This window comes from Benincasa hispida, chromosome 6, assembly GCF_009727055.1.
Source record: "Benincasa hispida cultivar B227 chromosome 6, ASM972705v1, whole genome shotgun sequence".
NCBI classification, from domain to species: Eukaryota; Viridiplantae; Streptophyta; class Magnoliopsida; order Cucurbitales; family Cucurbitaceae; genus Benincasa; species Benincasa hispida.
In genome coordinates, this window is record NC_052354.1 from 35320407 (window position 1) to 35335627 (window position 15221).

At 35.5% G+C, this 15221-nt stretch overlaps 1 protein-coding gene across 7 annotated transcripts in view; it reads right to left on the reverse strand.

The window, feature by feature from the left end:
• Nucleotides 1-15221, reverse strand: part of LOC120079002 (DNA ligase 4) — a 43719-nt gene that overhangs the window by 26672 nt on the left and 1826 nt on the right. For 3 of the 7 annotated variants that reach the window (XM_039033157.1, XM_039033156.1, XM_039033159.1), the window contains exons 2-11: nt 14654-14745; nt 11542-11627; nt 11221-11357; nt 10554-10628; nt 10024-10115; nt 9616-9687; nt 7809-7888; nt 7613-7650; nt 7503-7509; nt 7211-7363 (exon numbers count right to left, since the gene is read on the reverse strand). In XM_039033157.1, coding sequence (XP_038889085.1) covers nt 7211-7363; nt 7503-7509; nt 7613-7650; nt 7809-7888; nt 9616-9687; nt 10024-10115; nt 10554-10628; nt 11221-11357; nt 11542-11627; nt 14654-14745 — 832 coding nt within the window. Of the gene's footprint in view, nt 1-7210; nt 7364-7502; nt 7510-7612; nt 7651-7808; nt 7889-9615; nt 9688-10023; nt 10116-10553; nt 10629-11220; nt 11358-11541; nt 11628-14653; nt 14746-14865; nt 14992-15221 lie in introns of all 7 variants that reach the window. The other 4 variants (XM_039033162.1, XM_039033161.1, XM_039033160.1 and 1 more) reach the window with 3 other exon arrangements.

Here is a 15221-nt window from a genome sequence, read left to right on the forward strand (position 1 = left end):
GTCTGTTGTCAATGCAAACCTTATTGATTAAAACAAAATCCATAAGCGTTGTTCAGATAATTTGGCCATTACTTGAAGAATGTGAAATGAAGAAGAGTAAGCCTACAACCGAGACCCTTAGGGTAGTATTAGTCTACTAGTGATATACATAGAATCATGATATGATATAATCATCATCTTCATTAATGTTAAATACTTGGTATTGATGTGATAAAAGAAGCAAGAGAGGGGAAAAAAAACTCATGAAGGAATTTTGTGTTTGACCAATATCTAAGACAAGGAAATTGGGGGCTAGTCCACGTTGTACTAAGATGATGCTCAATTAGTAACCAGTGAATTGTTTAGAAAACCGGAGAATTAAGAAAGTGTTAAATCACCGATTGACCCAAAAACTTAAGTTAATGGATGGAGGTACATTTAATATTATATCATCCAACATTCCCTTTCACTTGTGGAGAAATATAAAAGACTTGAAAAATGGAATTTAATATTAACTAGGAAGGAAATAACACTACGTGGTTCTGATCATAGGACCTCCTAAACTACTTTTTTTTTTGTTAGATGTGATACCATGTTAAATCACCAATTATCCCAAAAGCTTAAGCTAATAGGTGAAGATAAATTTAATATTATATCTGTTATAATATGTATTTATATTGTAATTATGATTAGTTGTCCTTTATTTTAATTTTATATCTCCTAGATTAGGGTTTCTTAGTTGCCTATATATATATGTATCTTCAGCCTGATTAATACAATAAGATCATTATTCTCTCTAAAATTATTGAGAACATTGTATTTGAACAGTCTAGGATTTAGAATATTCGTTCAAAGGCTACATTAGGATTTATGCTTCTCACAAGATTAGGGTTTGAGTTGATTCATCAAATTTGAATGGTTGTTTGTCTACACCACCTATCCCAAGAGAAAGGTCATCGCCGTCCGATCGAGTCTGCCGTCATCTGTCGCCGGAAACGTCCGCACATGAGGCTCACGCGCCGCCACAAATATTCTTCTCCATTGCCACGTGCCAGCGTGTGGGAGTGCATGGAACCACTTCTCCACGTTCCGTCAGTTGAGTTCTTCTCGACTCATCTTTTTTTATTGTTCTATGCATTTGGTTCCATTAAAATCTACTTGGTTGTGAGTTATTTGAAAAATACCTTTTTGTGCTTAGGGTTTGTTGTTGTTTTGTATCAATTTGGAGCTGTTTTGTTCCTTGGTTCACCTTTGATTTCGATTCTGATTTGTTCTTTCCACTCGTGAGATCTACAAATTGTTTATTAACCCATAATGGATGAAATGAAGCATATGGTAGTATATAATGTAATTCCCCTAGCATCAAAAATAACTGAACACAAGTTAAATGGATCGAATTACTATAATTGGCGTCGAACGATTCATTTTTAATTGCTTAATACAGATATGGATGACCTTGTGATTGAGGAGCCACCAAAAGATGATAAGAAAAAGGCTTGGCTTCGTGATGACGCTCGACTTTATCTTCAGATTAAGAATTCTATTGAAAGTGAGGTTGTTGGTTTGGTGGATCATTGTGATTTTGTGAAGGAACACTTAGAATTCTTATAATTTCTATATTCTGAAAAAGAACATGTTCATCGAATGTTTGATGTCTGTATGCAATTCTTTCGAGCTAAATAGAAAGCAGAATCTGTTACAAGTTAATTTATGAGACTTAAGAAGACAACTACCAAACTTGCTTTACTATTGTCATTTAGTCCCAATGTCAAAGTTCAATAAGCTCAGCGAGAAAACATGGTTGTTATGATATTTTTTAATGAACTTTTATCTAGGTTTGGAATGGCTAAAACACAGATTCTTTCTGATTCTGAAATTCCGTAATTAAAGAAGTCCTTCAGTCATGCTCTTCGTATTGAGAGTTCTCAATCCGGTTCGCCTGTTTCTCAACCTAACAGTGCTCTTATGAGCAAGAATAATAATAACTCCTGAGGTACTTCCAGTGTTTTAAAAAGCTCTCTCGGGCGCGCGCCTAAGCCCAAGGCACAGGTCTGGCACCTCACCTTGGAAAAGCGAGGCTCACAAAATAAGGCACGCCTTAGGCGCGACCTTTTAGTGAAGCCCCAAGGATCAAAGCCTTGCGCCTTGGGGCTTTTCAATTATTTTTAAAAAATAGTATTAATTAAGGATTTTCCTTCTTTAATAACTAAAAGGATCAAGTTTACCAAACCTAAATGCAAAATTTCTTGTATTTAGGTCCCTTTTTTCCATATTTCCACTTCAATTATACTCTCTTTTTAATGTAATATTTTTATATATAATGCGCCTCACAAAAAAAAAGCCCGCACTTTTTTGTGCGCCTTGTGCCTAGGCTCCAAAGGGCCATTATGCCTTAAGGCGCCTTGGACATTTAAAAACACTAGGTACTTCAGGAATGACTAACAATTTTCAGAAGCCTAGTTATGATAATCGAAGATCAGATTCTCAAGAGATAGTCTGTCACTATTGTCGTAAGTCAAGACATATGAAACATGATTGTCGAAAGTTGTTGTATAAGACTCAACGATCTCAACATGCCCAGATAACTTCCACCAATGATATGGTTGAGAAGTCCGTTACCATCTTTGCTGACAACTTTGCTAAATTTCAAGTATTCTAGGAATCCTTGCAGGTATCTTCTTCATCAAATCCTATTGTCACCATTGTCGAGATAGGTAATACGAAATGTCTTCTTACATCATCTACCAAATGGGTCATAGACTCTGGTGTCAATTCTAACTTATTTTCTACGCCTTTGTCCCCTATCTCATCTCCGTCTCACTTTGGTAGATGGATCAACCTCCTCTATTCTTGGATCTGGCACCATTTCCTCACTCCATCACTTTCTTTGTCCTCTGTATTACATTTGCCTCAATTATCTTTTAATTTGATTTCTAGTAGCCAGCTTACTCGTGATCTTAATTGTTTTATTTCGTTTTTTCCTGGTTATTGTTTGTTTCATGATCATATGACAAAGAAGATTATTGGTAAAGGACATGAGTCAGGAGGCCCTTACATTTTTTACCATCAGATACTGAAAGTTGTGGCTTGCTCTAAAGTTACATCCTTGTTTGAAGTTCATTGTCGTTTGGGTCATCCATCGTTGTTCGTGTTGAAGAAACTTTATCCAAAATTTCGTTCCTTGTCGTCTTTGAATTGTGATTCGTGTTAGTTTTCTAAATTTCATCATCTTAGTTCTAGTCCTAGAGTTCATAAACAAGCTAGTGCTCCTTTTGAGTTAGTCCATTCTAATACTTAGGGTTCTTGCCTAGTTGTGTCCGAACAAGTTTTCATTACTTTGTTACTTTTGTTGATGATTATTCTCATGTGACTTGGTTATATTTAATGAAAAATCGTTCCGAGTTATTGTCTCATTTTTGTGCTTTTCATGCTGAGATTTGAAATCAATTTAATGTCTCTATCAAATCCTTGCGAACTGATAACGTTGGTGAATATTTCTCTCATGTACTTGGATCCTACTTATGTGGTCATGGCATCATTCATCAATCCTCTTGCGCAGACACTCCATCTCAAAATGAAGTTGCTGAAAGAAAGAACAGAAACCTCCTTGAAATAGCATGCCCCTTATCTTTCCAAATACATGTTTCAAAGCAATTTTGGACTGATGTTGTATCTGCTGCTTGCTTCTTCATTAATAGAATGTCTTCCTCTATCCTCAATGGAGAGATTCCTTATCGTACTCTTTTTCCTGCGAAATCTTTGTTTTCTGTTGCTCCTAAGCTCTTTGGTTGTGTTTGTTTTGTTCGGGATATTCGGCCAAACCGTACCAAATTAGATACAAAATCTTTGAAATACATTTTCTTAGGCTATTCGCGTGTTCAAAAGGGTTATCGTTGTTATTGTCCTACTCTGAACAGGTCTCTCACATCTCCTGATGTTACATTTTTCGAAGATATACCCTTTACTCCATCACCATCGAGTCCGTGTCAGAGGGAGGATGATGCCTCTTTATCTATGAGATTACCTCTTCTACATCATCCTCTCCTCCACCTTCCTCTATGTCTCTTCATTCTGACCCTCCGATTACTCGAGTCTACTCTAGACGTCCTCCATAGTCACCTTCAGACCCATATCCTCCACCATTGGCTTCTTCAACATCTTATCTGGGACCAAGTGATGATCTTCCCATTGCCCTTCGAAAAGGTAAATGCACTTGTACTTACCCTATTTCTTCGTTTGTTTTGTATAACCAGTTGTCTTCTCCCACTAATTCCTTTATTACATCTCTTGATTCCACCTTTATCCCTAACTTTGTTCATGAAGCTTTATCTCATCCCGGATGGCATAGTGCAATGATTGAGATGACTGCTTTGGATGATAACGGTACTTTGGATCTCATTTCGCGTCCGACTGGAAAGAAGGCTCTTGGGCGTAAATGGGTGTTTTCTATAAAGGTCAATCTCGATGGAACAGTGGCTCGATTGAAAGCTCGTCTGGTTGCCAAAGATTTTGCCCAAATCTATGGGACTGATTATTCTGATACATTTTCTCATGTTGCCAAATTAACTTCCATTCGACTATTTATATCGATGGCTACTACTCACAATTTGCCTCTGCATCAACTTGACATTAAGAATGCTTTTCTTCATGGTGATCTTCAAAAGGAAGTCTATATGGAGCAATCACCTGGGTTTGTTGCTCAGGGGGAGAATGATAAGGTGTGTCACCTTCGAAAATCTTTGTATGGACTGAAACAAAGTCCTCGTGCATTGTATGGTAAGCTTAGTCAAGCACTCAAATGTTTTGGTATGAAGAAAAGTACGTCCGATCGTTCTGTATTCTATCGACGATCTGACAATGATATTACTTTGCTTGTTGTATATGTTGACGATATCGTTATCACTGAAAATGATGTATCAAGTAAATCCTCTCTCAAGACTTTTCTCCAGGGTCAATTTCATACCAAAAATTTGGGGTCATTAAAGTATTTCTTGGGTATTGAAGTAATGAGAAGCAAGAAAGGTATTTACCTGTCCCAACGAAAATACGTACTTGATTTGTTGTCTGAGACAGGTAAACTAAGAGTCAAACCATGTAGTACTCTGATGATACCAAATTTGCAACTTGCCAAGGAAAGAGAATTGTTTAAAGATCCTAAGAGATATAGAAGATTAGTTGGAAAGTTGAACTATTTAACAGTAACACGACCTGACATTACTTATTCTGTGAGTATTATGAGTCAATTTATGTCTTTCCCAAATATAGATCATTGGACTATAGTTGAACAAATCCTATGTTGATGTGGGAACTTATATAAAGATCATGGTCATACAAGGGTTGTATGTTTTTCAGATGCTAATTGGGTTGGATCTCGAGAAGATGGAGATCAAACTATGGATATTGTGTTTTTGTAGGAGGAAACTTGGTGTCGTGGAAAAGTAAGAAACAGAATGTAGTTTTCCATTCAAGTGTTGAGTCAGAAATAGAGCTATGGCACAATCTATGTGTGAAATAGTGTGGATACATCAACTTTTATCTAAGATGGGCTTCAGTGTTACCATGCTAGCTAAACTATGGTATGATAATCAAGTTGCTCTCCATATTGCATCCAACCCAGTATTTCATGAACGAACCAAACATATTGAAGTGGACTGTCATTTTATTCGCGAGAAAATACAAGGGTTGATATCAACAGGATATGTGAAGACTAGAGAACAATTGGGAGATATTCTTACTAAAGCAATAAACGAAGCAAGAATAAGCTATCTGTGCAACGAGTTGGGCATGATTGACATATTTGCTCCAGTTTGAGGGGGTGTTATAATATGTATTTATCTTGTAATAATGATTAGTTGTCCTTTATTGTAATTTTATAACTCCTAGATTAAGGTTTCTTAGTTGCCTATATATATATATATATATATATATGTATGTATCTTCAGCCTGATTAATACAATAAGATCATTATTCTCTCTAAAACTATTGAAAATAATATCCATCTAATAGAAAGACATATTGGAAAGTTGAGTATTATAACCATCACATGACTTATACATAACTTATGTAGTGTAAGTATTGTGAGATAGCATTCACTACCAGGGATTTTATCATCTGGTTCAACTCGATTTCGAGTGCCGAACTAAAACAAACCGCCAAGAATATTAAAGGAAAACCAACAGACAAACGTAGCTCATCGAATCACCCCTAACCAATTAACCAACAATTCAGTCAGTTCGATTTGGCAGTTCAACATTACCCACTAGGAGTGTTGGGCCAATTGTAGTAAATGATAATTCAACGAAAAGAAATGGCAATGGACAAGCTCAAACTCACACACTGGATGATAGCAGCAGGATTTCGAAGCCAAACTTAACCGCACACACAATTCGTAAATGTATAAATTACCGTTCAGCTCAACTTTACTTGCTATGTTCCATGCAAAACCTAAGTTTACTTAGTATGTTCCATGCAAAACCTGAGACCAACCAAATATGATCAGCCACCAAACCAAACTGATTCCAACCCAAAGTAACATCAATTTCGGTGGTCTAGTTCATGCAAATCCCAAAACTGACCTAATATGATCAATTTTCATTTTACACAAACCAAACAGTTTCCAACCAACACTAACGTCGGTTTCAGTCAATTTGAGCAGCTTATTTGGTTTTTCCCTTGCACCCTAGCCAGTACATGTCTTCACCTATCTTCACCTACTTTAGATCATTGGAGGAGACGGTTTAGAAACAAAATCGAGAATCTCTCCCTGGCCTTTCAACTTAGCATAATGGAAGTATTTCCATTTAAAATATCACTACCACATGACTGAAACTCGACCATCTCTCAAATACTCATAATGATCAACATATATTTAACATAAATTTCCATTTTTTAAGGTAAATAATATCACAGTGCCTAAAATAAAATCCATGAACAGCCGCCAGTCATGTTGTACAATGAATAGTTTGGCCAAATAGAACAAGAAAACTAAAAGATTCAAACCCTAAGCAGACCAGATTGATGACCTAATACACATGGATAGAATTGACACAAGAGACGAGATACAAAAACCACCAGTCAAGTTCAAATCTGTTGTGAGATGACTAGAAGAGAAAAATAGAATAGTAAAATAAAACAATCCAAGCCCCACAAAAACCGATTTTATTGTTTATTAGGCATAGACTTCTTTCAACATATTAAACAGAGAAAAAATGAGGGTTGATGAGTCCTTTACCAGCACAGTCACTATTAAGACCACCATTAGGTACTAAGATTTCCAATTGACCCTTCACAGGCTTGACAACATCCCTGAGAAGCTCATGTCTTTCTTTCAGACTCCTGTGAATAACACTAGTATCTCCAACATAAAGAACATCAAATGCAACATCTATCCTCTTGTTAAGATATAAGAACCGTAACCTCAAATCTCATGATGTAAATTCATAAACATATTTTGTCAAATAACAACCAAAACATTGAACTGAACCTTCAAGTACAGTACAGTCCAAAAGGAAATAAAAGGATACAGCATAACTGCACAATGGGAGGGGAAAGATAACAAATATCACAAGTCAAAATGCTGTCTAGCAGTTATAGTTCACAGGAAAGAGTATAATAGTAAAAGAGTTAGGAAGACCTGACGATTGCTGTCAAATCCATCCTTTGCTGCCCTCGCTGCAAATGACATGAAAAAGGAGGGTGTATATAAGCAAAAATATATATGGTCAATTTCCAGTTTTATTTATGCAGATTTAGATGCTTAATTTAAAATTTGGATTGTGTGATTGTCAACTTGCCACAAAATAGAAGCTAAAAAATATAAGCTAGACAACCTATTTCCTGGTTTGAGCCAAACTCTGCAAAACGGTTTAAAGATTTATCCCACACCAACATTTCACCATCAAGTATGCACCTACAAATAATCCAAGGGAAAAGTTTCTATCACGATTACACGTGCGTTAATATTTTAAATTAAAAACCAATACAAGAAGTTAGATGTCATGTCATGTCAATAAAAATGTCAGAGCTATTTTGTGACCCACTCATTTTGTTGGAAAGATACTAGAGAAATTTTCATAATAAAGAGAAATCTACAGAAAATGAGTGTCTTTGACCACTACACATGCTCTTCAAAAGAATTTGTTCAGTATGCTGTTCTAGATTTATTAATCTTAATTTGGAGAGCCCTCATTTAATAACTTTCTTTGGTGGTGGACCCGGTGGTTTCCTCTACCCTAGATTATCTCTCTTTTTCACACACACAAAGGACAAACAATCTTGGGGGACCGGTTAGTATTTCTTCTCAAAACTCTGAACTTCTTGAATTGCTCTAAAGCTCGTATTGAGGTTGAAAAAATTGTGGTCTTCTCCCCGCTGAAATTGAAGTTAAAGATAAGACTAATGGTAATTTTCAACTTAGATTTGGTGATATTTCTCCATTAGATCCTAAGTATCCTTCAACTTCAAGGCGTGTTATTTTTCAACGATTTTTCTAACTCCTTGGATATTGCGAGATTGATTGAGGTTAAGCGTAGATGTATTTGAGGCACTAGATTTTGTTGAAGAGGGTGTTCCATACAGTCTGACAAGGAAACCAGTTTTGTTTCAGCTCCGAATGAGATGGATTCGCTTCCTCTAGGAAGCCTTACTTGCCCTTTGGAAACCACAGTTAATACTCCACAGTATGTAGACTTAAAGACCAGTAAACAAGATGTGAACATTGAAAGTTCTCCATTTTCTTATTTTCCTCTTTCTTTCAGTCGGACAAAAAAGAAGCAGACATTTGTAAAGGAACATTTTGAGCACAATTCAGATGTTTTGGAGAAGTCCTGTACATGTCTCCTTCTTTCTGATTCACATCAGACAGACAATCACCATCCTTTGTCTTCTAGTTCAAATTTCAGCCAATCAATCATTAAAGTTCCAGGATCAAATATTTCTTTTGTAAAAGGAGTTTATAGCCATCCACCTCCTAGAGATAACCTTTCTGATTACGATTCTGATGGAGATTCAGATGTTAGTGTAAGCCGTGAGGATATTATGGGTTCTCTAGCACAAGATGCTTTAGTTGAATCAACTAAAGAGGTTTACCTAGCAGATGGCTTCGCTACTTTGTGTGAGAAGGGTGAAAATGTTCAAAAAATTATCCCCCATAATTCTTGCCAAGTTCTCTACTTTGATTGAAAAAGGTGTTTTTTAGATGGAAATAATTCCTCCTCGTTCTCCTCCAATTAAAACTTAGCTTGGTGGCTTTGTTCAGTTATAATCTTGGAAGTGGCAGTTTAGAAGTTGATTTGATCTGTGGTTTGATTCTCGCACTTTCGGCCTTACTGGACTTCTTTCCTCGTCTGCCTATTGGACTTTTGTCGGCTTTGGCTTTATAGTTATTGTGTTCTCTTGTTTTGATTTCCTTTTTGGAGCTGGTTTGTTAGGATTAAGTATGTATTTTGTTTTCTTCTCTTCTTTGTATCTCATTGGTATTTCTTCTCATTTTGTTTTCTTGCATTTTCTCTTTCCACTTGAAGATTATTGTATCCTTGAGCATTAGTCTCTTTTCGTTTTATCAATGAAAAGCTATGTTTCCTTTTCCCAAAAAAACAAAAAAAGGAAAACAATCAACTGCAAAGTATTAAAGTATACCTAGTGGAAAGAACATTATGAACAACAACATCAGACATTCCATGTCCATATTCTGAGTGATCGAGAAAGTTCCTGAAGATGAGCAAGAAAGAAAAAAAGAAATGAATTAAAAACAATTTAAAATTTTAAAAATTAAAAAAAAAAAAAAAAGAAGAAGAAGAAGAAGAAGAATGCAAATGAAGTAGAAGGTCAACTGTTCAACATTAGTTAAAGGACCATAGATGTAATCATGTAGACCAACCAATATTCATAAAATGTTTATGCCGGTTTTTAACCTCCTAACACAACAAGTTCAAATGAAAGCATAACTTGCATGAGATTCATGAATGGTTTCTCAAAAATGAAAAGGAAAATTAAGAGAGAAGAAATAATCAAACTATACGATAACTTAAAGTCACATGCATCTACCTGGAAAAGTAGTGTACTTCAGTTCCATTCTTATGAATTTGAATACGGTCACCATCAAACTTGCATTCAGCTACAACTTCCTTCCCATGAAGCTAAATAGCCAGAGAGAAAGGCATAGAAAGGTGAGCATAAAACATAAATATTCTAAGTAAACTAAACATACACATGATAGAGAAAAAGAAGACCACATATAGCTCTCAACACTTTCAAGATTTTAAGTTATTATCTTGTTGAGGTCTTCAACCATTAAAAATGGATAACGAACTCAGAGGATAAATGCTTTTTGTCCTTTTTTTGGGTAAGAAACCAAGCTTCCATTGAGCAAGCTGAGAATATACAAGGAAAAAAGAAGACCTCAACTGCAGCATAAGTCTCCAATTCAAAAGAATGAAATAAGCTTATAATTACCAAAAAAAAATAATAAACAGACGCCCATAAAGAACTCAGAAGACAAATATCCCAGTAACAACTTAAGCTATGAATGAACTCAGAAAACAAATATTATAGCAATAGTTTCAGTCATGCAAAACCTTTTTCCATGCAGCATTTGCATTGGACACTCTTGAAGCCAGCTGGGGTCGTACAGCTTTTCCAACTTCAATGTCCTTCAAAGTCACAGTAAAACAAATGTCACTTATCTTTTCAATTTCTTCACCAATCAATAAATAAGATATCAATCTCCCTCCCATTCTTTCAGTCTGTCCTCCGGACTCTCTTGTTTCTTATTAATCACTTTCTTTTTTTTTTTTTCTCAGTATCTCATGCTTCTCTAATTCGCACGTTAAATACATCTTCCACTTGGTCTTGATGCACAATTGATACTTTTTTCTAACATAAATAAATATACATACCAGATATCAAACAAGCAAGACAAAACAAGAAAATAGAATACAGGACTTTTTTTAAAAAAAAGGATATGAAAGAGTGACCAGGCCACAAAATAGAATACTAGAATGGAAAAAAAAACGAAACAATATATGCTATAGGGAAAATCTTGTTTCCTGGTAAGACACAATTTAAATGGAAGGGAAAATCTGAAAAGTTTAGGTGTAAGAGAATCTTCAATCAGAAAGCCAAAAAACGAAATACTTACAAAAACACTCCTCAATTAACATAAATCAAAGATAGAAAATAACCAAAGGAAACCTATGCTAAAGCCATCCAAGACAGAGAGTTATCTCCACATTTTTGACAGACCTGACGCTTATGCCTTTGTCTACGATCCCTTAGTTTTTCACAAACCAATTTTAAGTCACAGGTAACATTGAATAAGTCTTCTGCATCTGGATGAAACTCATGAAAAATGCTTTTTTCACTGACTCCCAGTTTCAGATCTACAAGATAACAAACAGAAAGGAATTAAAAAATAAATAAATAAAATAAATAAAAAGGATAAGAAACTAGATAAGAAACTATACAAAATTTAAAATAATACAGTTTGGAAGAGAATTATTACAAAACCCTGAAAAGTCATATTGGTAGTATTAAAAAGAAAAGAAAGAAAGAAAAAAAAGGAACCTTTGAGGATTATCATGACTATCCATTTCATTTCCTGTGCATTTGTCTTCTGTATAAGAGTAGACAGAACTGCGGTTTTCTCTGCTCTGTTTTTCATCACATATAACAGAAATGCAAAGTATAGCACATTTAGATGGAGATGCAATGTAATAAGATTATGCCAAAACTCAACGCTCAGATAGCATAATATCTTTTTCACACATGAGAAAAATCTAATAATAAGACAAATTACAAGAGCTTCATATTGTTCCAGAAAAATATGACAAAACAAGATGTCGACCAACACTTCAATCTAGAGGCATAATCTTTTTTTCCTATGAAAATCATTCTAGTATTTCAGTGATCTAGAGCTATAGTAAAAATTGGTTAAATGCTGACAGTACTTTCAAATGTTACAATTTCGTCATATAGTTTTTGGGAAACTTATAAAAGGTTGGCAACATTCTTGAACTTGAAGGGCCCACGTATAAATGATTACTAGCGTGTAATCTTCAATTGTAAATAGCAATGAAATTGATCTGATTCAAGAATAGTGAATCTAAAGAGGCATCATATTGAGGCGGCATGTTGAGGATCGCATATTGGAAAAATCAAAGGTTTGTATGATACGTGGGCTATGCCTCTCATTGTCGATTAGTTTTGAGATTGAACCTCACGTTATCTAATAGTAGTAATCAAAATTAGAAGGGGTCAAGTTCATTACAATTGTAAAAAACATGTGAGATTGATAGACGTATTTTTGGGAAGATCACTAAGTGGGGGAGAGACCTCTCTCCTCAATTGTATCATTTGTCTTCGTTTAAAAAGCATTTTGTGACAGATTTTCTTGTGTGGACAGGGAGCTCTTGTACGTTTTCCTTTGGGTTATGTCATGCTCTTTCCGATAGGGAAACGATGGACGTGGTGGCTCTCCTTTCTCTTCTTGAGAGTCACCCCTTTCGTCTTGGGAGGAGAGATAAGAGAGCTTGGAGCCCTAATCCTTTGATGGGTTCTCGTGTAAGTCTTTCTTCGAGAATTTGGTTAAAGTCTTTTCACCGCTATGGAGGATTAAGGTTCCTAGAAATGTGAGATTCTTCACCTGGCAAGGTCTTCACGGCCGAACTAATACATTGGACAAGCTTGTGAGGAAGATGTCATCATTGGTTGGGCCTTTCTATAGTATTCTTTGTCGGAAGGCGGAGGAAGATTTGGATCATATTCCTTGGCATTGTGATTTTGCGAGATATGTTTGGAATTTTTTTTCCAGACGTTTGGTATGATGTGTGCTCGTCACAAAGATGTTAGAGATATGATCAAGGAATTCCTCCTCAATCCGCCGTTTGGGGAGAGAGACCATTTTCTCTAGTATGCTAGTGTTTTTTTTTTTTTAAAAGGAAACAAGTCTCTTTATTCATTAAGAAAATGAAATGAGACTAATGCTCATAATACAAGGATACAAAATGGATCAACAGATGCACCAGGACATCTCAACTAGGTTGACACCTTAGCACCTTCATCACTTCCGAATACTAGCAGCAAATGAAAATACAAGGTTTCATAACATTACAAAGAGAGACAATCTGCAAATGGGGGACAAAATAAAAACAAGACAACCTAAGAACAAAATAAAACAATGGTAGCTAAAAATCCTTTGGAAGGGAGGCTTCAAAATGCCGGACAAAGAAAGGCATGCCAATTCAAGCTGATTTCCTGACTAGAGTAATCTGCGAAGGTGCTTGGGAGAGAGCTCCATAATGAGGCTTTAAGCTTGGTAGCTTCAAACCTTGTAAACCATGGAGTTTCCTTGTTTTGGAAGATTCTTTGGTTCCGTTCAAACCACAACTCAGATAGCACTGCCTTAACAGCATTGACCCACAAAATTTGATGAGATTTCTTAAGGTTTGGACCTACTATCAGCTGCTGGACGTTATCTCTTAATGCTACCCCAAAAGCCCAGATTAAGTTGAAGTACTTGAAAAGTGATAACCAGCAGTTTTGAGCATAAACGCAATCAAAAAGAAGGTGTTGGAGATCCTCCCAATTCCTTTTACACAAAGCACATCTATTGGGAGAAATGTAATGGGAGGCAAGCTTCTTTTGCAACACACTTGAGCAGTTTAGAGTTCCAAAAATCATTATCCATAGGACTATATTTATTCTCCTCGGACTTTTATACTTCCAAAGAGCTTGACTTAAGAGTGCTAGTGTTTGTGCTATTATTTCGGTGTTGTGGGGTGAGAGGAATAACAAGGCGTTTAGAGGGTTGAGAGGGAGCCTAACGAAATATGGTCACTTGTTCGTTTTCATGTTTCTCATTAGGCTCCGATTTCGAAGACTTTTTGCAATTAACCTTTAGACATGATTTTGTATAGTTGGAGTCTCTTCTTGTAGAGGGAGTCCACCTTTTTTGTGAACTTGGTTTTTGTATACCCGTGTATTCTTTTATTTTTTCTCAATGAAAGTTGTTTTTATCAAAAAAAGAAAAAGGAAAAAAAAAAAGAATGTGAGATTGATAAACACACCATATATCAACAATTCCTCAAAGAATAAAGATACTTTCTACATAAGCATATAAATTGACAAAAGCTCAACAAAGCACATGATTAAGGAATTAAAGACCAGGGTGTGCTTAATCGATATGTACAATCCAACTTGAGGAAAGAGTGCTATTGAGTGGGATCCACCCAATCTTTACTTTCATTTTATTTTCTCCTCCCTCTATTTCGCCCTTTCCTCATTATTTATGTTGTGTTGTATATTCTTGTTCCTTTAGGGGTGTTTGGCCAACCGACCTTACAAGTTGGTGGTAAATAACTCAACTTCAATGGTATTCACTATTAAAGTTTGCACATTTATCAAGAAACTCTATGTTCCCCTCTTTCTCTCTTTTGTATATTTATCGAGAAACTTCATCCTATAACTATGCACCCCAAACACAAGCATTCTAACTCCAAAATATTAACTCCATACTTCAAAATTCAACTCAATGCCCCAAACAATCCCTTAATATTTTTTAATCATTTATGTTTGTAATCATTTCATACGAGTATGGTCACTTACAAAGAAGATAATTTCTCTTCCTTCGTCTACGACCAGCATTAACATATATGTAAGATCAAGCAATAGGTTTAACCTGTTTTCACCTGAAGCCAAACGGTCTAGCAAATCATTCAACTCTTTAATTGTTAAACCACCAGGGGTCATTCCTTGCCTGCGCTGCAATACCTATAACAAGAAAAAGAAGGAACAAACCTTTGCTGACAACCTTTCCTATCTTGCTATTAACAAACTTCAACAGTTATAATTTATTTATTTGTAAGAATACAAGGGAATCTAACTGCCTACGAGTTAGAATAGAAAAAATATCAGGAGAATCAGAATCTTGCGGAAATATCTAGAATCTGTGAGGTTTCAAGCTGTCTGGAAAGCAGATGCATTGAAGGAAAGGTCTAGGCAATATGTTGAAAATGCCTGAAACAAACACCAAAACCAAAAACTTCTAAGTAAATGACTGTTTTTTTTCTTTTTTTTCTAAAAAAAATTTAAGAAAAAAAAGGAAAAAAAGGAAACAAGACCTTTCATTGATATAATGAAAAGAGTCTAATGTTCAAAATACAATGAAACGGAAACTAAAAAGAAAAGTCTAAATGTACAAACTAATTAAACTGAAAAAATGAAAGTGTTTCTCTTCAAACAAGTAT